The sequence below is a fragment of the Pezoporus wallicus genome, unplaced genomic scaffold (assembly GCF_028554395.1).
Source record: "Pezoporus wallicus isolate ANWC-B61680 ecotype Strahan unplaced genomic scaffold, APGP_CSIRO_Pwel_v1 contig_4722, whole genome shotgun sequence".
In the NCBI taxonomy this organism is placed as follows: domain Eukaryota; kingdom Metazoa; phylum Chordata; class Aves; order Psittaciformes; family Psittacidae; genus Pezoporus; species Pezoporus wallicus.
Window position 1 is genome coordinate 8,077,409 of NW_026641840.1, and position 24,770 is coordinate 8,102,178.

Genomic DNA, 24,770 nt, shown 5'->3' on the forward strand with positions numbered 1-24,770 from the left:
TGCCATGGGCAGGGACACCTCACACTAAACCATGCCACCCGAGTCTCTGTCCAACCTGGCCTTGAACACTGCCAGGGATGGAGCATTCACAGCTTCCCTGGGCAACCCATTCCACTGCCTCACCACCCTAACAGGAAAGAATTTCTTCCTTATACCCAATCTAAACTTCCCCTGTTTAAGTTTTAACCCATTACCCCTTGTCCTATCACTATAGTCCCTAGTGAAGAGTCCCTCCCCAGCATCCTTGTAGGCCCCCTTCAGATACTGGAAGGCTGCTATGAGGTCTCAGCACTCCCATCATTTTTTTCTCTTCAGTGCACTTCCCAGACCTATTTCTTCTTGTCCAGAAGCATGACTTAGTGAGCCGAGGTCACTAAGCTTCTCCAGCCTAGCATCCAACTGGCCCAGCATCCAGCAACTCCCCTGGCTGGCGTGCTGTGCCTGTGTGCCAAGGCTGGAGGAGGGAAGGGGCTGTAGCCCAGAAGGATGTGCATGTTCGGACTGTGCCTTTGCAAGGAGGATGGACACTTGTGCAACCCCAGCTGCCTAAGGAATGTGAGGGAATGCCCTTGTGAAGAGGCAGTGAAGCTTTTACATGGGAAGGCCAAAGATACCGCAACAGAAACACTGAGGGGGGGGAAATTAAAGTGTCAGTTTTGGGGTCTTAGCCTCACTTTGCCCTTAATGAGGACAAGGCAAGCTAGCCTGTGCACTGAGCCTGTGGGCTTCCAGTTTGTAAGCAATGGTCTCTGCCTCCGCTTGGGACAGGTCTCTCAACAAGTGACAGGACAAGAGGTAACAGCCTCAAGCTGTGCCAGGGGAGGTTTAGATTGGATATTAGGAAAAACTCCACTGAGAACGTGATTAGGTACTGGAATGGGCTTCCCAGGGAAAGGTGGAACCGCTGTTCCTGAAAGTGTTCAGAAACCGCGCAGGTGAGGCCCTCAGTGACATGGCTTAGTGGTGGTCTTGGCAGTCCTGGGGTAATGGTTGGATTTGATCTTAAAGGTCTTTTCCAACCTAGTTGATTCTATGACTCCCAGGGACATGTTCCCAGACGACCCGAGCAGCTGGTGAGACAAGGCTGAACACAGGGGCTTTGGGTGAGGCCGGCAGCTCCTCATGGCCCACCCCAGGGCACCGGGCCCAGCCTGCTCCTCTTGGAGGAAGCAAAGCAGCGGCGTCCCCCTGAGTACAAGCACCGGTAAAGGGGCACTTCCAGCTTTATTCACGTTTGGGGCAATCGAATCGTGACTTCCAGCCGCCACAGCGACAGCTCCCCGCCGGTGGCACCTGGTTCCCTGCGGGCGCCTCAGGCCTCGCTCCGCCCCGGCAGCTCCGCCCTGCTCTGGCTCAGCTCCGCCCCTCGCATGCCGGGGCTGGCTCCGCGGGAGCGTCGGTTGGGTCCCTCGCTGCCGGTGGAGCCCCGGCTGCCGCCTGGCGCCGGGGCCGGCGCGAGAGGATGCGGCGGTTCGCGCGGGTGGCGCTGCTCTGCCTGGGCTGCGGCGTCTGCTCGCTGCTCTACGGCTTCAGCCAGCTGGCCCTCTCCCTCGAGCAGGAGCCCGGCGCCGGCCGGGAGCGGCAGGCCCGAGACCCCGCCGCGGACGGAGCTCGGCGGCAGGCAGGCGCCGGCCGGGAGGCGGCGGCGAGCGCGGGCCGAGGCGAGGCGGGGGCCAGCAGGTAATGGAGAGTGGGGGCCGGGGCCGGGCTGCGGCGCGGGCGGGGGGTAGTTGTCCCGCATTCCTGAGGGGAGGGCCGGGGAGACGCGGGAGCGCGCTCGCCTCTTTCCTCCCTCCTTCCCGCGGGCGGAGCGGGGCTCGGAGCCCGCCCTCGCCCCCAGCGGGCGCCTCCGGCTGCTCGGCGCCGTCCGGCAGCGTCCGGACGACGGCGAGGACGCGGCGCGGGCCCGAGGAAGCGCTTTGGGAGGGAGCGAGGGGGTGCCGGTGTGTGCCTCGGCATGCCGCCTGCCGCGGAACTGAGGGCGAAAAAGCCTTAAACCCAGAGTAAACTTTAAAAGTGGTGTGAGGGGCTAGGCGGTGGGCGCAGGCGGCACCCGCGGCGGGAGGGGTGGCTGCGCCGCTGCGGGAAGGGAGACATCGAGAGCAGGGAGTCTGTCCCACTGCTTGGGGAAGTGTCTGCGGCTTGCGGTCGTCCTGTGCTGAAGTCAGGGTGCTGCCCTGTTGGAACAGGGGCGTGGGTTTTCTTCTTCCAAGCTGAGAAACTTTCAGGCTGTTGCTCAGTTCTGAAACTTGGTATCTTCATGATCATCAGATACAACTTTAAACAAAAATACTTGCCATGGGATACTTCAGTCTTCTCACAGGGAATTGTGAGTTCAGTTCTGCAGTTAAAGTGGTGTAAATCTGAGCGGCTCACGCTGTGCGTAGCTGTGTGTTTCTGTTTCCTGCTCTTCCTGTCCACAGAAATTTTCATGTGGTCAAGCAGCAAGTGAGATTATAGAATGGAAAAGTACTTGTTTTCCTTTAGATTTATAGCTTCATGATGCTGTTCACTTGTGGCTACCAGAATGCTAGTGCCAGGAAAGGAGGAGTGACGAGAAATGTGTTGCTAAAGCTAGAGGAGAAATTAGGACCAGGCCTTTCTGGGCCAGCCTACCTATAGCAGTTTAAAGCTGTGTTTGATGACTGTCCCTCCTTCCCAATGATGGACATGCTCTGGCACCCTGCATTCCTTACCCAGCCTGTACTCCTTTGGTCACAACAAGTGTTGATCCAGCATGCTGACCTGCCTGAAAACTGCCTAGGGTTTGGCTAGCTCAGCACCCTGAACAGGCTCATCATGTAATTATGAAAGTGGTGTTGCTGCTGCAAAGGAGTTATGGAGGATGGCAGGATGACAGAGCTCTGACTTAATCATCATAAAATACCATGAAACAGCATTCTGAGTTGCTAGGGGTGGAGTCAGCTGAAATGTGAAACTCAGCTTTTGACTGGTCTAACTACTTCAGAGAATGTTGGGGGTTTTTCCTTCCATGCTTTTGTTTTAGTGCAGATTATGGCCTGAAAAAAAAGTGAGGATTCTTTGTTTCTCATGTCCAGATTATGATTAAAAGTTTACTATGAGAAGCTGAAATGTGGTAGTCCTAAAAACATAATAACTGGAATTAACTTCAGTTAACTGTAACAGTTTTATGTGAGATTTCATTGGCTTAATAATCACAGAATCGTAGAATGGTTTGGGTTGGAAGGGACATTAAACCTCATCTGTTTCCAACCCCTCTGCCATGAGCAGGGACACCTTCCACTAGAGTAGGTTTTTCCAGTCCCTGTCCAACCTGGCCTTGTGAAGCATGGAATCAGACTCTATAACTCAGAGTTATAAAGGAGATGTATTTATTACGGGCCTGGGTGCAAGGGGGATCACTCATCCTAACTTTCACACTGAGGGGTTAAGCAAGCAGGTATTTATTACACACAAACATGCATATTCATTAGGTTCCAGAGAGTTGGGAGGGGATATTACAATTAGTTTAGGTACTCATTATCATAAGTCTCCTCCCTTTTGGCGCTTGTGCACTGCCCTCCGATGGTCGTGGGCAGGGGTCTTCAAGATGAAGTAAGCAGTCTTTCTCACAGTGCACTTTTCACCTTTGGCACAGTTGGATGCCCCAGTAGTCACAAAACTAGCTGAAACCAGCCGTATCTGTAAGTTTCTGATAGCTGGCAAAGATTTAGAACAGTGTGACCTTCATACAAAATTTATTGCAAGCAGAACAGGATGGGCAGACAAGGAGTGTCCTAAGCTAGCAGATGTTCAGGAGGCACTGTCTCCAAACTAACTGATAATTAGAAGGATGGTAAGAAATAATTCACTCTTGTTAGTGAGACTACTAAATTCTGTTATCACACCACAGACTTACAACACAAACACTGTTCTCTTAGACCTAAGTTAAAAGTATCTTAACCCTATGTTTTCCAGGCACTTGCTTTCCTTGTATCACTTGAATACTGCCAGGGATGGGGCAACCACAGCTTCTCACCAGTGCCTCACTGCCCTTGTAAATCAGTTTTAAATAAAAATGCTTGGAAAAAATCCTATGTATGATATTTGTTTTACTAAAGAAAATATGCAGTTTACATGAAAAAAAAAACCAAACCTTTTGTTGGGTAAAAGACAATCTAAAGAATTTGTTTTTGTAAACATTGAAATTACTTTCAGGTGCATCATGCTCCTGGTTAGCAAAAGAAGAACCAAGCCTATTTTAAAAGCTGTACTATTCTAATGTTTGTATAAAGTGTAGTTTCTAAGTCAGAAGAATTGGTGGGCAAGAACCCCATCAAGGTACAAGAATATTCTTACTTGCTGCAATGAGGTGAAATGAGATATAAATTTGCCCTGTGTTTCAATGTGGAAAAGCTTCACAAACAGAGAAGGTTATTTTCCCAAGGACTTGAGTGCCACAAATAATTCTTTTGCATACATTTTCATGAGGTCCTATCTTCTTGTAAAATCAGTCTGTTGACACCTGTGTGGGAATTCTTTATCTATAAACTTCTGTCAAACTGGAGGCTCAGAATGAACATCATCCTGTTGTAAAGTACTGAAGTTTTATATGCTGTTTGTGCAAAACTCAGGTACGAGTCAGTCCCTTCAATTCAAGTCCTAAAAAATTTGTTTAAGGAAGAATTCTGTCCTGTGGTGGTTAAGAAATGCCCCACTGAATATTTCTTTAGATCCATACTTCAGTTATTCTCAAGCATGAAATCATGTTACACTCACCTGTGTTATTGATACACACATCTTTGTGAATGTATTGGGGGTTTTATACCTTTATACTTCAGCTGTTTCTTTAGTGGAGTCTGAGCATGATAACCACATAGCTGTTTTATGCCCACTTCTGACCATCCTGTGATCATATAATATTCTAAAGACCTTTTAGAGTAAATTATGTTTGGGTAACCTTCTAGTCCTTCTGAAGTTTAACATTTCATATGTGTTAATGGTAACTCTCAGTAATAGATTGCTTCAGCTGTTTTCACTGATAACTTTAAAATGCAGTTTAGCAAAGCAATTGTAACTGCCATCTGAAGGCATTTACGCACTCAGCAGTGATTTTCTTTTCTTTTTAGCCAAGAAGGGTTTTGTTTGCCTGAATAATCTAGTTATGTACATGACATAAGGGCAGAATGAGCTCAGTCATACTCGGGGATGGCAGAAGGAGAAGTTGAGTTTTCTGGTAGTTTTCAGAAGCATGCAAACATGAAAACTGCAAGCTTCAGAATACCACACCTGGAAGAATTTTGCAATAGTGTGATGTTGCTTATAAGTAGAGAATCTTTAATTAGAAAGGAAGTACGGTATTGAAACTAGAATTACAGGTTCAGGCAAGGTCCTCCAATAAACAGCATAATTCAGGGGAGCTTGTTGGGTAATCATGTTGGTAAGGAGTTGTTTCAAAGGCTGCTGTAGCTTGAGTTACAGGAGGACAGGAAGCTGAAGGCTTGTGTCTTGAAACTTGACAGAAATAGCTGAAAAACTTTATTAGCTAAATCCTAAGGTTGGATTTCAGCTGTGAAGGAAGATTAGTGTTAAAGGTAATCAGTCCTCCTGATTATTCATTCCAGTTATCAAAATAGTAATGAATAGTCATTACTAATAATAACTGTCATATAATAACAAAATGAACAATAGATCTGAACTTGAAAAAAGGAAATACTGAAGTGTCTGCTTCCAGAAGATACAAAGTCAGTCAAAAGTCAGTACATGTAGTCACGCTTTTTTCTTTTGCTGTTGTGATTTATGGATGAAGAAGGCAGTTGTTAAGAAATGGAAAAAAGAGCGAATAAATGCATATTTGCTACATGTATGTCACATAATAGCGCTATAATCTGCTGTCAGTGGAGTATCCTGTCAAGTCTTTCCCCACATGCTTTCAGATGAGTTAATTAGCAGGTTGTGCTTATGAGAAGTGAATCTTCTGTTAATTTTATCAATATTACCACTTCATTTAGAGAGATAATGTTCATCTTTCTATTCAGGTCCAGGGAAAGTGCTATCCTGATGACAAGTTTGAGAAGTACAGCAGGAATCAGTCTGTCGTCAGTTCCATGAATTCAGTGAGGTCAATGGATTTGACCCTATTACAATGAAACGTTTTTTTCCATTATGCTGTAGTTTAGCATTTTCATGCAGCCAGCTATGCAGTTCTGTTGTGTGTGACACTGATACCTGACTGTACCTCTCTCTTGCTCTCTAACTGTCCTGGCAAAGGGAGAGTTAAGTGGATCATAGTGCTTGGAAAAGTGTAGGAAGTATAGCCACAGGCTTAAGACAGCAGAGGGGGTTGGTTGTAATAGGTAGTTCATTCTTTCCGTGCACTGTAGGCAGCTGTTTTCTGTCTGTCAGAGCTTAGCCAGCAGTTTCACAAGCAGTTTCTTAGCTACTCTTGTGGCATAAGAGATTGGTCTAGAAACTGCCTAAGCACTTCAGAATAGGAGTAAAACTTTTAAAAGGATGAAACATTGAACAGTTTGAATCACAGAATCATAGAATAGTTAGGGTTGGAAAGGACCTTAAGATCATCTAGTTCCAACCCCCTGCCATGGGCAGGGACGCCTCACTGTAGACCATGTCACCCAAGGCTCTGTCCAGCCTGGCCTTGAACACTGCCAGGGATGGAGCATTTACGACTTCTTTTGGCAGCCAGTTCCAGTGCCTCACCACCCTCACAGTAAAGAACTTCTTCCTTATATCCAGTCTAAACTTCCCTTGTTTAAGTTTTAACCCATTACCCCTTGTCCTATCACTACAGTCCCTAGTGAAGAGTCCCTCCCCAGCATCCCTATAGGCCCCCTTCAGATACTGGAAGGCTGCTATGAGGTCTCCACGCAGCCTTCTCTTCTCCAGGCTGAACAACCCCAACTTTCTCAGCCTATCTTCATATGGGAAGTGCTCCTGCCTCCTGATCATCCTTGTGGCCCTCCTCTGAACCTGTTCCAACAGCTCCAAGTCCTTCTTACGTTGAGGACACCAGAACTGCACACAGTGCTCCAAGGGGAGTTGAAAGTTGAAACTTCATTTAAAAAAATCTGCTGAATTTGTCGAGCAGTGAAGTTGACTAGAAAATGTTATTTTTCATAGAAATGTTGTAAATTAATGAAACATTATCAAGGTTTTTCCAGTTAAAAAGTTGTCCTGTATCAGACATTTAACATTACATCTGCTGTTTCCTGTCTAATAAAGCCATTGCTTCTCTGACAAAATACATCATGAGAAATTTGTGATACTGCTGCAGGTGTTCAGGAAAAGCTCTTCAGAAATTCTCAGTGCATTTGAGAGTTGAATTGAGCATCAGTCTTCCCAAATTTTCACTTCTGTGATGATGAGCAGGAAGGAACTAAAAAAAATTCATCCTTCCTGTTTCCTTTCCTGCACGTTGTGCTGTGGCAGAGGCACCAGTCTGTCTGTCAGTTGTTTCTTCTTGTTGATTAGGCTTTGGTTGTTAATGCAGCGCTGACAGGGAGGCAGTAGTCATGACTGCAACCCTCCCTTTGGATGTAGTGCTAAATTTGCTGTGAAGTTACAGCAGGATAAAAGATGCCACACAGACTGGAAAGTATACTTGGAAACTGTGATCTCCATTAAAGGCAAGCCCACCAGTGCAGTTAACGAAAGCACTGATGTTTGGGGCGTTCCTTATGGTTGAAACTTAGATTCACAGAATCATAGAACAGTTAGGGTTGGAAAGGACCTTAAGATCATCCAGTTCCAACCCCCCTGCTTTGGGCAGGGACACCTCACACTAAACCATGCCACCCAAGGCTCTGTCCAGCCTGGTCTTGAACACTGCCAGGGGTGGAGCATTCACAACTTCCCTGGGTAGCCCATTCCAGTGCCTCACCACCCTAACAGGAAAGAATTTCCTCCTTATATCCAATCTAAACTTCCCCTGTTGAAGTTTTAACCCATTACGCCTTGTCCTGTCACTACAGTCCCTAATGAAGAGTCCTTCCCTGTTAGCGGCGAGGAGAAGCAAGACACGCCAACCCAATATGGGTGATAAGCAAGCTCCTACTTTATTCGTGGCGCGCATCTCTTATATCCGCGTGGTGTTAGCCACGCCTACTAGTCACAACAGTATTGGTTAGTTCTACACGGCTTCCTTCACATTCTCCTCCCATATCCGGTTTCCAGTTACCTGTGAGGCCTACACCTTGCTTTGCTCACACAAGGCCTCTAAGGATCCATGGCCTTGCTCTTGGAGCCATTCTGCAGCACTTCCCGAGCATCCCTATAGGCCCCCTTCAGATACTGGAAGGCTGCTATGAGGTCTCCATGCAGCCTTCTCTTCTCCAGGCTGAACAGACCCAACTTTCTCAGCCTGTCTTCACACGGGAGGTGCTCCAGTCCCCTGATCATCCTTGTGGCCCTCCTCTGGACTTGTTCCAGCAGTTCCATGTCCTTTTTATGTTGAGGACACAAGAACTGTACACAGTACTCCAAGCACAGGGCTTCAGTCTTCGTCAGTGTGACTTGTGCATTATTGTGTAATTTGCCTACAAAATTGTCCCTTAATTCTGAAAAATGTTTTTCTTTTCAGGTCACAGTATAGGTACCTTTGCTATGTCTGCAAGACTAAAATTTTTACTGTCCAGTGGTGGAGAGGCTAAATTAGAGAGAAACCTGAACTGGCAAACAGATCTTTGAAAATGCTTGTCTTATACTAGTGATTCTAAAAAACTTTTATTTGTTTTATATTTTTGACAGTCATTTGTGTTAGGAGTTGTCCAGCCTAGTAGCCTGATGAAGGTGAGGTTGCTGCAGCTCCATGTCCCTGGGTCCATCTGGTAGCAAAGCTGAGCATTTATTCCCAATGGACATACATGCCCCCAGTGCATACATACGTGACTGGCCACAGAGGAGACTGTGCACAAACAGCAGAAGAATCCTGGTTAGGGTGAAAGGTTTTTAAATTAAAATATATTACTGTATACAGTGTGGTTCCCTCCAGTAACCAGCCTTAGACACTCAGGCTATCCAGGAACAGGATCCTCTGGTCTTTTCTGTTGCTGGTTTGAGCATGCAAACCCATTAAGCTTGCAGCCCAGTTCATTTCTGCTACTCGGACCCTCTTGGATGTGCACAGATGAGTACACTGTGGATCTTTCAGTTGGCCATGGGACTGCAGGTGAGTCTTTCGAATAGCTGGTCCAGACCTATGGCCTTAGCATTAGCCGACCCTCAGAGCCTCTCTAGTGGCTGGCTTAGACCTTATGACCCTTCCAGTAGCCATCCCTAAGGCCTTTGTCTCTTGTAGTTAGGTTGAGAGACTCATTCAAGTAGCTCAGACCCTCTGATTGCTGCAGCCTGGTTCAGCCTTATGACCTATATGATACCTGGCTCCCAAGCCTCTTGCTCATACTTGCTGGCTAGTCTGGTTTGATATGTGCTAGTGATGATGTGTACCGACATGCACACCTACACACTGTGTGCACACAGGTCTCTGCGGTTTCTGACACTGCAGGCTCATGGGCCCCTGTGATCTGCAACCATCTTTGCGTTCACTGGCATTTCCACCTCTGTGCATGCACATGTACATGCGCATGGAATGGATCCCACCAGTACCCAGGAAAACAGAAATTGAGTTTAATGAGGAGACTGATTGTCAGGCATGCAACGTAGCCAATTGTACTGACTGGCCATGGGTTTACATGTAACTGGACCCTCTTCTCTCTGTTTTCAAATTCTCATTCCTCCCCAATTCACCTTGGTCCCACAGTGAGCCTCACACCTATGTAGGCATCTGGTAAGCTGGTCTGGAGAGCCTCGCTTGTTTTCTCATCTGGTGGGCCTTCTGCCTGGCCCATTGACTGACTGCTCTTCTGCATTGGGGCTGGATCAAGGTGCCCTATGTTCCTGGGTTTCCCTCACCTGACATTATTTCCTGCTTTCTGTTGATGGAGACTGGCCTTTAATCACATAACCTGTAATAGGTGTGAGCAAAATATCTCTCCCTGATGCTGAAGGTGACTATTCCTGTCTGACTAGTAACCTTGCTCAGGTAACTATTAGTGTTCACATTTGATGAACAGATACAGTGCATCTCCCTAGCTTTGTAAAACACTTGTGATACTTATTTGTAGTCTAAGCTTTCCTCAAAATTTATTTCAAATGAAAATAAACCTTCATGAGTGTCATTTTGAATGATTTTATTGTGAACGACAAGAAGAAAATGCTGTCCAATGATTCCAGCCTCTTAATCCTTTGTACGCAAAGCTTTGTGGAATATGGTACCATATGGTCAGCTGAGAGAGAGTTCTCTGGAAAAAAAGGCAGGAAAAAAGTCTTAGTCTGACATTAGGTAAATTACATATATGTGTCCCAGTAACATTTTTATTTCAAACACAAAATTTATGAATCATATCTAAGGCTGACAACCTTGTTATTGTGGTAAATGGGGCATCGGAAAGGCCTAATGTATCAGAGAAAAGACTTGGGCAGTAATTCAAGCTTGCCTCTTGCCTTGATAGTCTGGGTTGGATAGTAGCTCAAGGCAGCTAGAAAAACACAGCTCTTGACAGTTGGAAGAGGAATCCCCTGTAATAATAATAGTCTTTCAAACCAAAAAACTGTTTCTGAGAGAGAGTCTATTAATTTATCCTAAAAGCAGTGGGACAGTTAATTCAAAATGCTTCACGCTGGAGATTGTAAAGATGTTTTTTCAGAAAAGCACAAGATCTTAATGTGCCTTGAAGTTTTTAAGAAACTTCAAAAGCCATGAAGATTAATGTATGAAAGAATCTGGCAGACAGAACTTGCAGTTTTATACTGTTTGCTTTCCTCGGAGGACTGCAGATATTCCAGTCACAATCTACATTATCCTTTTTTGTACCTGAATATCTATTTGTAGAGACCATTCTTAAGTTATGAGATAGAATGACTTGACTGATTCTTGCAAACACATGCAGGATACCAAAGAACTAGTCCAAAGAACCATAGCACTTCATGAGCTTTTGTGAAACACTGTTTACCAGGTCATTTTTCTCAAGTGTTAAAAGAAGACATTATACAGCTTGCCGTTTTTTGAGACTACGTTATTCTAGTAAGTCTGGTATTTGAACACTTTGGCCTTCACAGGTACCAGGTCATCGCACCAAGATGATGCTGATGCATTTCAAATTTGCAAAGCCAACTTCCCGTAGCATTCTGAACTGTAGTCCTTAAATACCTTTTCATCATCAAGCTGTTTGGGGGTTTTCTTCTTGCGTATCCCTTTCACTTACAGATACCAACTTTCAAAGGAGGATAAATATTATTGGCATTTATGTCACCTGTGCAGGAAGAGGGAGCAGAGGAGGTCACTTGAGTATACGCCTTGCTTTGCAGTATTGTACTTGCTCATTTAAGATTTTAAATCTTGATGTTGATTTCCTCACCAGAGCCTCTGAAACACACTTCTGTTGCTCTTTTAAAATATTTCCTATATTACTGTTGCATAAAATGTAGTGGGGGACTATAGTTAAACCTGCTTTTTTAGTGTGGCACAAGTCAATAAATTATTAGTCTTGTCATTAGTGTGGAGAAGGAAAATTGCCAGCTGCGGTGATTATTTTGGTATTGCATTAACCTTTTGTTATGAAACAATGGAATTTGTTGGTGTTGCAAAGCCCTGTGTTTTGTTAAAAATCAGCTTTGCAGGTTTGCAGTGAATAGGGTCATGGATGAATAGGAATTGTGTTTAAATAGACAATGTAACTTTGAAAAAGAAATTATCCGCTTGTTCCTCTGCTTGAAGTAGACAAAGGCATTGCAAAGGTGGAGATTTGCCACAGAGTTGCCGTTCACTGTATTACCTATGGACTTATACTATGACAACACCATAGAATGACCTTCAGAAATCCCTGCCCCTTTGTTTTTTTTTCACTCTGAAAATACATGGAGGGGAAAGGCTAAAGGATGGGGACCAGTCTTCCTTAAAAGAATCCTCCTGGTTGGCACCTAGTAGCTTCTCTTTTGTAGTACCCAAGTTCTGTCACGTAGCCAGTCTTCTGCCAGGTAATTAACTATTCAAGTTATGTTAGAGCTAGAAAATAATCCTTTTAACTTTGCCATAAAATCAGTAACACTTATATAGGTTATTTTTGTCTTATCCTGTTAGGTGTAAGAATTTGTCTGTATCTTTCTGGAATTCCTATTGGATGCTGCCCTCTGATGTTTGTGGAATGAACTGCTTTTGGGAAGCTGCTTTTAGGTAGGATCTATTATTAAATAGTACTTTATTATTTGATTGCAGGCAGGTGTAGCTCATGAGTATTTTTGGCTATTTAGCAAGGTAACAAGCAAAATACTTTGATTGCTTCACATGCATTTCACCTGTGTATATCATGGTTGCCTTTAGCTGGGCTTTCTCCTGTTCTATTATATTTGTAAAACTGTAGACTCAAGTGTTGTTACAAAGAGTAGGTTTTTTTTTCCAGTTATGTTGCTTCATTAAATAGAGCCTTGCTAACATTGTTAAAAAGTCCATCTGAATATTGTCTGAAAAGTTATTGATGCATTATTTTTGATATCTAAAACTTGCAGTAATACCCACGATGTAACTTTCAATAAAATTGGCAGATATGCTTTTAGTTAAGTTTGAAGATTCTTAATTCAAGTTACAGGTTTTATAGAATATTGAGGAGGCTAATTCATCCAAAAGCACCAAAAAACCGTTTGGAATGTGCATTAAGTTACACTATGTTAAAGAATAGACTGTGTCCTTAAACTTATATCTTTAACAAGAAGTTTATATGTTTTGATGTGGTTGTTCAGATGCTTTAGGCTGTCAGATTATGGAAGTAGCATGAAAAGAAATGGAAGAAACCTTAAGCCACTTGACAGATATGCTTTCTAATCTTCATGGTTCTCTTGAGTGTATAACTAAAGTTGTAAATCAATTTTTCTTCTATTCAAAATTTTACTGATTGTCCTTTGGAATGGTTATCTTTTCTTAGTCTGAAACATGACTATTTCTAGGTAAGCAAAGGAAATAAAAAGGTTTAATTTCACAAGACAGTGTATTTTTGAAAATTGTGTTTTTGGGAAAGACTTCAGGTCTGTTCCCTATTCCTCTCTGCTTGTGTTCTGTCAGTGCTTTTTAAGGTCATCAGTTGCCGGAAGTTAAAGAGATGGCTGAGATTGACTTTTAGTCAGTTAGTGAAATGCGCCTGTCATTTGGGACTGCCAAGTCTTTCTTGCTCCGCTTGGTAGCCAGTGTGTCAGTCCACAGGCATTCACCTGGCTGTCCCTTTGGCAGATTTAGCTGTCTGAAAAGATTAACTTTTTTTCTTTTCCTTAAAGGTTAGCTTTTAGGAGTTTAGTGTATGAGGTTTAGTACAGAGAGGGGTAAACCAGATATTAGTGCTGTTGTGTTGGAGGTCATAGTGGCTTAGCCAATGCTTAGTGGAGGGACAGGATGTGATTGCAAGCTTCATTTATCCATGGACATCTGTGCCGGTTGTGTAGAGCTGAGGGAGGAGAGGGTCTCACTCTCTTCTGACTGTGGTGATGTCTATGAGCTCTCCACAATACACTGTAATGGGCTAAACAGGAAATTTCCTTTCTGGATTTTCTGCCAGAGTTAAGGCAGGTAGGACTTTAGAACCAGGAGAAGCCCCATGCAGTTTCTTTGCACATACCTTAACCTGTAACTTGTATTATCTTGTTAAAAATGCCCTATGTGGCTCTGAAGACAAGTCTGTTGAAGAATACATTGATTTTGTTGTTACTCAATGAGTGTAGTTTCTTTCAGGGTGAAACGGTTGTCATTGTGAACCCCTAGTATTTGCAAAATTTCATGTTTATACATTTTTGTAACCGAAAGGAAAAAAAGCTGCATAAATGTGTAACGGGGATGTGGCATTCAGATTAATCAGTTCAGGTTGGGTTTCATTATCAATATATTACTATTAAATTAATCCCCATATATTGTGCTCACTCTGCTTGTTGATTTCATCAGCGAGATGCTCTAACTTCAGAGGGGACCCCCCTTGCCTCCTTCGAACTTCATTTTAATTTCTTTCCCTGTTGTTAGTAAGTTAAGTTGGTTTCAGAGAGGTGCAGTGAGTTTGTGTAGAAGAGGTTGGGAAGATGGCAGAGAGGAGGAGAAAGTGCTTCCTCTTTGGATAGCAGCAAGCAGTTACAATTTCTCAGCATCTGGTATCTATCTGGTATTAGCTGGTATCTAAGCCTCATTTCCTTGTATGTGCTGGAATAACACAGAAGGTAGTTGCAGTTTTATTTCAGCTTTGGATATGAGCTATGATTTTGTTTGGCTCAAAATATGTGCATGGTACTAGGAGCACTGAGAAGGGTTTTACAGACCTTTGGTATCATCTTATGCTTTGAATGTGATACTTGCTCTCAAGTTTGGAGACAGATTTGTGGTGGAAGAGGAATGAACTTAATTCCCTGCAGGTTTATTAACCACAGGAAATGAAGTCTGAGATTGTGTGTGCAGGGCCACTTCAAGATTATTCATAAAGATATGGCCTCTTGAAAGCTTTTTCTGTGAACAGGCAACATTGTCATTCCAAGTTGGGTATCTTTTGAAACAGAAGGGAATGAGACTTCTACCATAGTGTCTTATTCCAAATAATTTGACCCTGGGTTGGCTAAACCTTTGTGTTCTTTTTAAGTGCAGTCATTGTAGAGGTGCAGAATAAAGCTGGAGTCTGAAGAGACTGGGGTAGGGATACAAGAAAAACCTAAGTGTTATACATCTGGTGGGTATCCTAAGATAGCCAACTCCACTGCCTGTAGACGTGCCAACAAAATAATGGGAATTCCAATGAGTTTGCTTTTAATAGAAATGGCAGAGTCAGGTCATTGAACTGCACTAGCACTTACTTGAATCTTCTGTTTGGCCTGGTTCAACTCACTAAAAGAGAACACTGTTTATCCGGATCATAAACCAGTTTGTGAATGGAGATTCTGGTGTTCTATTTTTACTCTTTCAATAAACTAACAAAATTTAGGTTGTTCAGAGGAGCAGATCATGTAGCCAGAATTTCTTTGCCAATAGCTGATTCATTCAGTGTTAGAATGTCGCCTTTCTCTTCACCAGGTAAGTTTTTCAAGCATTGGAAAGTAGTCCTTCAGCTTTTGGATTTTTAATTCTTCTCTTTGAAAAAACTTAGCTTGTTTTCTCTGTCTCTGACTTAAAGTTCTGGTTGACTTTTTGTTTTTTTCCTGGATATCAGAACCACAGGGTTTTGTTCATCCCTGAGAGAAGGAGCTTGGCATAGACATTTTTGAAATGCAGTTTGCTGTGTCATTTCCTCTGAGTGCCTCTAAGCATATAAAGTGTGAAGTGACAGCTAATCTTCTGTGGATTTGTAGGACTCAAATTAGTATAATAGAAATGTTGGACACCTATCGAGTAATCTATAATTTTTTTTAGGAGAGGTGTATATACAGGCTTCAGAATCACTTGCTATAGCTAATTCAACACCATTTTATATAGATGAGCTCTGAACAGCTGCTGATTCTAATAATGGATAATAAGGATCTTGTCTCTTCAATTATCAGTGTAAAATCTCATGTCTGTGCTATATGTAGGAAGGATTTTGGAGCTATTCCCCCACATTTATTGCCATTCTGATTATCAACATTATTGAGACAGGATGTCTTGTACTGTGCTCTTGGTACAGAGTATTTGTTAGCTTTCACTTTGGTAGAGGAAGCATGAGGTCACTTTCACACACAGGGTATAGATTTTATCAAGAATTTAAAAACTGCTGATAAAGGTAACATGAGGCTCAGGTTTTGCATAGTTTAGATGATGCATATCATTTATAATACACCCTTCAAGGTGCTCAGTGTCATTTAGCTGGTATGCTTGCTTATTTCCAACTGAGACCGATTAGGAGACATTCTCGGGGTCATTACTATGGCTATCTGACCTGCCTGATTTCAGTTGTTAGATGTTGCTTCGAAGTGGGTTTTAACTTGCATTACCTATGGGGAAAAAAAAGAGTTCACCATTTTCTGAGCATATTGAAGTTCAGGTTTTGTTGATATCTTGAGATGAATTTTGACAGTCCTGAAAAGCAGGACTTCTAAACTAGTTAGCTCATTGGAAGATGGGGCTTTGGACTTCTGTAGTCAAATTTTAAATGACTAATGTGTTGTAACTTCAAACCTAATATTCTAATTGAGTATTTAATTGAATAGATGACACTTGAACATCATGTGCACTGCATCATTAGCATACTTTTACAAACTAAGCTCTGATTATGAACTATTTTTAATTCAGTACAGTAGCAGAAAGCTAAGAAGTTGAGTAAAAACCTGGAATTTTCATCACTTTCAAATCTGGATAATTTCTGTAGTTATCTTGATCCTTTTTCGAATATATGTGTGGAAATGGTTTAACAGTTGCATTTTAATCAGTGTAGTCTTTGTTGCCTTTTTACTCTACCTATTTGTGTTTCTGATAACTAGAGGCTTCTTGGTTAGGCTCCTTAATGATCGATTTGTGTTTGATTAATTGATTTAGATCAAACACAAAGCATTAAAAGAAAAATGGATGCAATAAATAAGCCATTTCTTTTGTATTTACACAGCTACCATTTGTTTTTCTGAGGTACATCATGCCATGTTTGAAATAACGCAGGTTGATTATAGGAAAATATTTTCCTTGCATATTCTAATGATATAATTTGCATCTTCCATGCTAATTGTCAAAAAGCTTGCATGCGTGAAATATTTGCACTGATAATGCAGGTAGCTTTTCATACTGAAGAACAAAACACATTTGTGGCAGGCTTCTGTTTGTTCTTTTGGGAAGTGTAAACAACTTTGACACAGCTGAGCCTGGCAGCCTAGTCCATTTGGTTGTAATATCAAGGAAAATATAATGATGTTGTGGAAAGACTGAGAGACTGTATTAAGCAACCATGTTTAGGCAGCTGAATATTGCACGCCTCATATGTGTTATAGACCATATGGAGAAAAGATCAAAGAAAGGCAAGGCTGTTGCTCTGTCAGAACGAGTGTGGGAAAACTTGTTTTGATGTAGGATGATTTTTAAACTGTGGGTTTTTTTTTTTTGCAAGCTACAAAATAATCTTTACATTACCATTATGTAATATAGAGGTGGTTGTATATAAAAACTAGTGGTGCAGGTTAGGATGCTGAAGTTTTCTCAGAAAAAGGCAAATGTTTTTATCCTGTTTGAACCAAATGCAATTATACTAAAAACGGTAATTCCTCTCCTCAATGGGCCAGAATAAAATTTGAAAGGACAGCTGAGGTCAATTTATTGCTTCGGTTACTCATACCACTCTTGTGCTATTAGTACCTGGATGCTAATCTTTCCTTCCTTGGCTTCCTCAGCCATGTTAAGGAAACATAGGAGAGGACAGCTTGATTGCCAGGGAAGTTGAGCATGGAGCTCTCTGTTGATCCCTAGTTGTGTTCTTAGTAGTACATCAACAGATGGGAAAAAGGCACAAAGTTTGTAACGCAGAATTAAGGCTGACTGTGGTTTCTTTGTGGCTTTCCATAGCAACAGTGCCACTGTATTTGAATGTGGCTTAAAAGCGGGGAGAAAAATGAAATTGTCCTCAGACACACTGACAGCTCTTTGAACCTGGTACCCAGGTCACACTAGATACTGTAACACTGCAGCTGCTCTGGAAGCCTTGGAGCTTGGCCAGCGGCAGAAGTAGCTGTTGTGCTGTGACTTCAGTATATAGCAGGCTAGGATTGGGACCGGCTTAATGATCACAGATTAGATGGAGTTGTGTGAAGGATTCCTTATGTCTGGGTGTTCCTGAGGGTTTGATACCTCTCACTTGTGCTCTCAATGTGTTACATAAGAACAGGAACAGGAGAGCCCTGCTTTAAACTTACACAGGAGACCCTCTGCTATGGTGCCTTGTGCCAAGTCTGAAGGACAGAGCTAAGATTTTCATGGAATTGAGGAGTATTTTAGAATCAGTACCGTTCGGGTTCTCTCTCCCCTCCCAGGAAGTTCAGCTGGGATGCGGTGAAAGTTCTAGAAGAGAGCAACCTGTCAAAATACACCTCTCAAGCTTACTACCAAATTATTACTTCATAATTTTAATTGACCTAGAAATGCTAGCTTAATATACAGTGTGTCATGGTGTGCATAAGGCGGTGTTTTGACAGACAGGTTCTTTAAAGTCTTGTTGTAACAGCTTCATTGAGTATATCTGGCTATGCTCCTCTGTCAGAGGTTATTAAAGCTACAGCAGAATTAGTCATTGCAGGATGAAGGTGAGCACTTCAGCACAAAGTACTTCAGGCCAAGGCTTGTACCTGGCCTTATGCTGCTGCTGAGCAGCCTGTTTTAAAGTGTTTTTGCTCCCACAGTGTCAAAGTGAGTATCTGAAATGTGTTTTCTAAACTCATGGGAGTATGTGTCGTGTGCTCTCTCAAGTGTTTTATTTTGTTTATTTCTGCTGTCCCTGCCACTGGTGTAATCAGTATCCTCAGGCAAATCGAATTCCCTTATTTGTCCCTAAATGCTCAAATGCTGTCATGGCTTCCTGCTCAGTAACTTCTATTGGATTACAGGTGCATTCTTTGCTTTTCCATTTTAATTAGTGGAATTTGGTGTAGGTTTTTTTGTGGTTGGTTGGTTTGTTTTCCCCCTGCAGCAGCGAGGATTCCCACTTTACTGGAGATTTTTTTTTTTTTTTTCTCTTTAGAAACCAGGGCTGTCAAGTTTTCCTTGTTAGTCTGTTCAAAAGCCTTACTAAAACACAGTTTCTGTTTCACTCTGTTGTTGCTTTTCCCAGCTTCTTCACTAAGTACTGCCACACCAAAACATCAGGCTACTAGTATTTAGAAATATGTATAAAGAAATCTTCGTTTGTATTTTTGTGTTTCCCGTGTTGCCTCTGAAGATTTTTAGGGAAGTGTCTTGATGCTTTCAGAACCTTGATTTTTGAGGTTCAGTAATGGTATTGTTCTCATACCGGAGCTGTGATATTCATGACACCAAACTTGCTCAGGGTCAGATAAACCAGAGTTCTGGTAAAATAGTTTTTATTTTGCTTGTGGTCAACTCAGCTACTGAACTGCTAAAATAAAGATAAAGAAAGAAATGTATTGATGGAAAATCTTGTGTAAAAAATCTTAGTTATACCAGATCCAGGGCTGTGTAAATGAACAAGGTTTTCCTTTCATTGTCTTCTGTTGAGACTTCTGTTGAGGTAGTTGCATGACTAACTACAACAGAGACTGGTGGAGGGAAGATCAGAAAAAGAGAGAGGCTGGAAAATTCAGGAAGGAGAAAGGAGAGAAGGATATAGCTAAGAGAGGATAAATCTGAAAGCAATTAGGGGAAGGACCAAAGTCATGTAAGCATAATATGGAGGAAGGGAGTGAGACAAGTGGATGTGGCATATTTAATATTGAAGGTGAGACTGCAGAGCTCAAGATGGTAAACTCTGCTGGACAACTTAGACTTTATGCTGCTTCTAGTAGCAGGAAGAGGAAAAAGTGATGAAAGATGCTGAGGATTATCAGAAGAGGTGAGTAGTTAGTGTCCCTGGATGAAGATGGGCCAATGATTTCCCTCTGAGAGTGGAGAGAGATGTATATATAGGGTGAGGAGCAGCTCTGAAACCTAATTATTAAGAAGGAGGCTGTGATTGCCAGTGGTATGTATGCAGGGAAGTCAAATGCAGTTTATAATCACTAATGGTTGTCTCTTCATGGAGTCTTGTGTAAGAACTACAATTCATAGAATCATAGAATGGTTTGGGTTGGAAAGGACCTTAAGAACATCTAGTTCCAACCCCCCTGCCGTGGGCAGGGATGCCTCACACTAGACCATGTTGCCTAAGGCTCTGTCCAACTTGGCCTTGAACAGCACCAGGGATGGGGCATTCACAGCTTCCTTGGGCAACCCATTCCAGTGCCTCACCACCCTCACGGTAAAGAACTTCTTCTTTCTATCTAACCTGAACTTCCCCGGTTTAAGTTTGAGCCCATTCTGGAACTTCATAACTTCTCCTGCCATAATATGTCTCTGGGACCTCTTATGCCCTTCTTAGTGAATAGTCCCCAGAGGGAATGATAGCCTGTTCTTTCCAATGGCTCCATCTGCTTCAGGGATAAAGCTTTGTGTTGTGTACTTACGGATTTGAGTCCAGCTGTTCCCCATGTTGTGCAAGCTGAAGTTCCATTGTTACTAGCTTTTTGTAAATACTTTTTTTGCCTTTTCAAAAAACATATTTTTAAGCACAGATTTAAAAAATTGAAGTAATGAAGTCAGAAACTCATAGAACAGATTGTGTGAACAAAATGGCTGTAAAAGCATTATAATATGATCAGTCTATTTTTTGTTGTGTAGCTTGAAGTGTTCTTTCACTCACAGATGTCACTCTGTAGAAATAAATAATAGTCTTTCAATCTCAGTGTGTTGTAGAGCTGCTTTGGCATACTTTTCATCATACTTTATTCATGGAAAGCCATGTGTTACATGTGGTTCAGGAACTTGGCTTTCAGCTGTGCAGTTTGTGTAGGTTGTGTCCTTATTTATCACATGACCTTGCACTATCCCTGTAAGCTCTCGTGACTGCAGGGCTTAGTTATTGTAATTCCTTTTTCAGTGGATTAGTGATGAGGCTAATCTGCTGTTTGCAGCTTGTTCAGACTGCAGCAGTGTACTGCTTACTGGGTTTCGGCTACCCTCATCACAGTCAGCTTGCTTTGTGTTTTTTACCTTAGCTACTTACTACATGGTGCGATGCTTAAATTAGCTTTATGAATAAAGGTCTGAATGGGCATGCCTAGTTACATTTCAAGATTCTATTTTACTTTTTTTTTTTTCTGTTAACCTGAACTAATTCTTCCTTTCCATTTTTTTTTTTTTTTTTTTTTCTGCAAGACTTAGGGAAGGTTTCAGTCTGTGGATTAAATCATCCGAATACAGAAGTCTGTGTATAGGTGTCTATGTCAAGCAGGTCTTAAGCATTCACTGAAATTGAAAGAGCGTAGAGAGAGTGATCCAGGTGACTAGCTATTAAGTTTCTGAGAAATAAATGGCTGGTGTTAATTGAGAAGCACTGTCTGTCCTACACATCTCCTTAGGACTAGTAGATACATGAACTTTGAGACACCCAGTCCTTTTGGACTGGCACCCAGAGGTCAGGTGAGACATTCTAGAGCTTATTAAATGATGGTACAGAATTGGCTTTATTGAGACTTTGGATACAGTCTTGTATGTCAGCATCTTCATTTAGGTGTCCTGTTTTGGATCTGAACCTTACCTGTGAGGTCTTTTACCCATGTGATTTTTAATAAAGCCCCAAACCTTGACTCAAGACTGACTGCACATTCTGATTAAAGCTTTATTAATCTTAAATCCCTGGGATGCTGGAGTTTTTTAGTTCCAGGGCATTAAACTCTTCCAAAACTCAATATTTTTTAAATTCAGCTATTGTTTATGGCATTAAACTTAAGCAGTTTTACAGTGATAACTTTGCTTATATTTTGCCTCATGGAACTAAATGTGTGTTGCTATTCCATGCCTTAAAGAAAAAAAGGCATATTTGCATAACCTCTTTTTATCAACTTAAAGGAAGACTTGTACACATCTAAATGTTTTAGTTACATAAAAATTGGGCGGAGATTACTTGCTAAGAATCACATCTGTTAATTTCTATTTGAAGTGTCTCTCTCTTTGGCGAGCTTCTAAGAATAGTTGCTATGTTTGCCAAGAATGTCTCTACTGTTAGTAGGTTGGTGAAGTATTTTCTAACTTCATTTTATTTTTTCTTTTTTTTTGTCTGAATACCTTGGATTTAATCTTGTAATTTAAACCTTTAGATACTCTTGAGTTCTCTTAGACCCCGTCCTCCCATAGTCCATGCAATTAGCTCGAGCACAGGACATTGTTTTGAAGATTAGCTTTGAGCTGACATATGTTTAAAACCTTTGAATGTTTTTCTGGCCAATTAAATATATGAAATCCAGGAGTACATGGGTTTAGGTTTAGTATGTCCACTGCGTTTGCCACCAGGCTGATGGTATTTACCCAATAACAATTTTTGCCTGTTGTATTAAAATAATAACTTTTGAATGTATCCTGTATGCTACATACCAGGCACTTCTTCCTGTAACTGTTGGACAGCAGCTGTCTTCAGGAATAGAGAAGTTCCCAATCCCCACACCTTGCAGTGGTTTAGCCCCAGGGACACGGGCAATGTGTGTGGTCAGGGTACCTAAGGGTATTTCCAAGAACCACTGGGAGCACCAGGACATCCCACGAGGCCATTTGAGCTGTTAGTTTCCCAGCTTTCTAATCCAGGTTGTACTCCTGCAGGATGGAAGGAGAGGAGAAAGCTTTTTACGTTTTGCCAGTGCTTAGGAGAAGCGCTGAAGCATGGGTTTGACAAAAGGGCAGAAAACAGACAAAGCACCTATATCATTCAAAAATGTTCTTAACAGAACTCCTTAAAAGGCTTTTTTCACTTTTGTTGTTGAGTTTAATTCTGCTATATCTGTTGTGTTTACTTATCTCTGTATTGAGTCCAGGGAAAGAGGAGAACATGAGCTCATTCATAGACTGAATGTCTTTCACATTTTGATGTAACTTCATGTGATCTTTCTTTTAACTGTTTAACTGTTTAGATGGAATTCCTTGCTAATGTTGGATGGCAAAATTACTAAGAAAATAAATGTTTGTTTAGTTTCTGTACAGCTCTTCCATACCTTGTTTTTCCCTCATAGGCTGGCATGATGGAAGTGAATATGAGAATAGTTCAGTTTAAACGTAAGCCCATATATGAGGTGTAATGCTGTGGTTTGTATGTCCTGTTTGAATTGTCCTTTGCTGGTTTAAATATGATAAAGGGTATTTTGTTAAATTACATGCTGCAGTAAACGGTAGAGCTTTTCCTTAAGTCTGTGCTAGAAATCATGCCAAATGAAAAAAATATCTTTGTATCAGATATGATTATATGAAGACACATCCTTCTGAGAAAATGCATCTAGCAGTGGTTGCCTGTGGTGAAAGGCTGGAAGAGACTGTTACTATGTTGAGATCAGCCATTATTTTCAGCATCAAGCCTCTCCAGTTTCATATTTTTGCTGAGGACCAGCTGCATGAGAGATTCAAAGACATAGTAAGTACCCAAATAATTTATTTAATCAATTTGTAGTACAATTTGAGTAATATATAACAATTTCTCTGCTTCTTGGGCAGTAGTTATTGGATATAGTCACAGAAATGCACAGGTCTATAAATGAGGTAATATGCAAGTCTTTCGTAATGTCGGATGGGGATTTTTGAATCTTCATTTCCTGCATAAAAATGCCAGTTGGTGATATCAAAACTTCTTGTAGAGACAGATAAAAAGTTCCTCATTTGTTACCTTGAATCTGTTAAATACTTGTATCCATTGAATACAAACCCAGTGTTCTAAACACAAACCAATTATCTTGTGTGAGCTTCTTTAAAGTTGGCTTTACAAGAGAAAATGGTGATCTGCCTTTTTTTTTGTCCCTGTGCTTACTGTATGAGTCAGCCTTACATTGCCTAAGCAAAGTGAAACATCGGTCTTTGAAAGTGGTAGATACAGTTATGTCTAATTTTAGTAAATTCCATTTAATGGGTATAACGTTATGACTGGAGAAGCAGTATTACAAGCTGACTAATGTATTGCTGTGGAGGAGTTTACTATTTTTGTGCTTAAAATGTCATACTGTTACATTAACATATAATACATACTAATATATACACAGTAATGTCATGCGAACAGTAACTGGTGAAAGTTGGGTAAGGTTATTTTAAATTGAGAGACTTCATTGATATTTCTCCAATAAAAACTAGGTAAGAGGGCAAAAAGCTTTATTTTGATGTATCTACTTTTTGTAAACACTAATTTATTTTACTTGCTCTTACTTCTGTATATGATCTATGGTTTCTTCATAGTGGCCTGCAGGTGCCACTTCCTGTTCAGGTATTTTGAATAGTTGACAGATTCTTGTAGTTCAGGAAGCATTTCTGTTATTGAAGAGTGGTCTTGCAGTTGTGTTCAATTATCAGTTTGAAAGGGGGATTGATTTCTTTTTTGTAATGTAATTGAACTGAAGTAATTTTTATATTGTTTTCTTTTCACGTAGCTTGATGACTTCCCCTATGAAGGAAAAGTTAATTACACATTATATCCAATAACATTTCCAACTGAGAGTGCAACAGAATGGAAGAAATTATTTAAGCCGTGTGCTTCACAGAGGCTGTTCTTGCCAGTAAGTTATTCTGTAATAGGACAATACAGAAGTCTCTTTATGAGGCATCTGTCTTGTTAATCTGGTTTCTGCTTACTTTTAAATCAAGGACTACTACTCCTCATAAAAGTTACTTCTATAACATCCTGAAAAAACCCTCTGAATTTAACCCTTCTTCCGTGGCACTAATACATTATAGAATGAAAGTCCTTTTCTCATTTACTACATTATGGCACAGTATCCTCAGTGAGAAGTGCAGGTCATGTCATCCTCTCAGAGGTAAGGATTTATCCCACCTAATCGCCTGCATGCCTGGGTCTGAAAAGTGTTAGAATGAAACAAGAAATGGGCTATTGTTGATGGTGTTTTGTGCAGCCTTTTCTTTGCTCATCTAGGATACTTCAGAAACCTAAGGCTGGCTGAACTATAACAATGTCAACTGTCTCCCACATATTGTCTCATCTGGGGCTTCCTTAAGCCTCTCCTTTGTTTATTAGAAAGCGGGTGAACAGGAGGAAGGTAGGAGATCCTGCTATGGTAATTTTTCACCAGGCCTG

The 24,770-nt window shown here is 41.6% G+C and overlaps 1 protein-coding gene across 1 annotated transcript in view; it reads left to right on the plus strand.

Annotated features, from left to right (window-relative positions):
- Positions 1-1,362: 1,362 nt before the first annotated feature.
- The window catches only part of GXYLT1 (glucoside xylosyltransferase 1), a 35,125-nt gene continuing 11,717 nt past the window's right edge, over positions 1,363-24,770 (plus strand). Inside the window, exons 1-4 of the mRNA XM_057425538.1 lie at positions 1,363-1,680; positions 12,119-12,211; positions 22,934-23,108; positions 24,109-24,234. Coding sequence (XP_057281521.1) covers positions 1,463-1,680; positions 12,119-12,211; positions 22,934-23,108; positions 24,109-24,234 — 612 coding nt within the window. The 5' untranslated portion in view covers positions 1,363-1,462. The remainder of the gene's footprint in view (positions 1,681-12,118; positions 12,212-22,933; positions 23,109-24,108; positions 24,235-24,770) is intronic.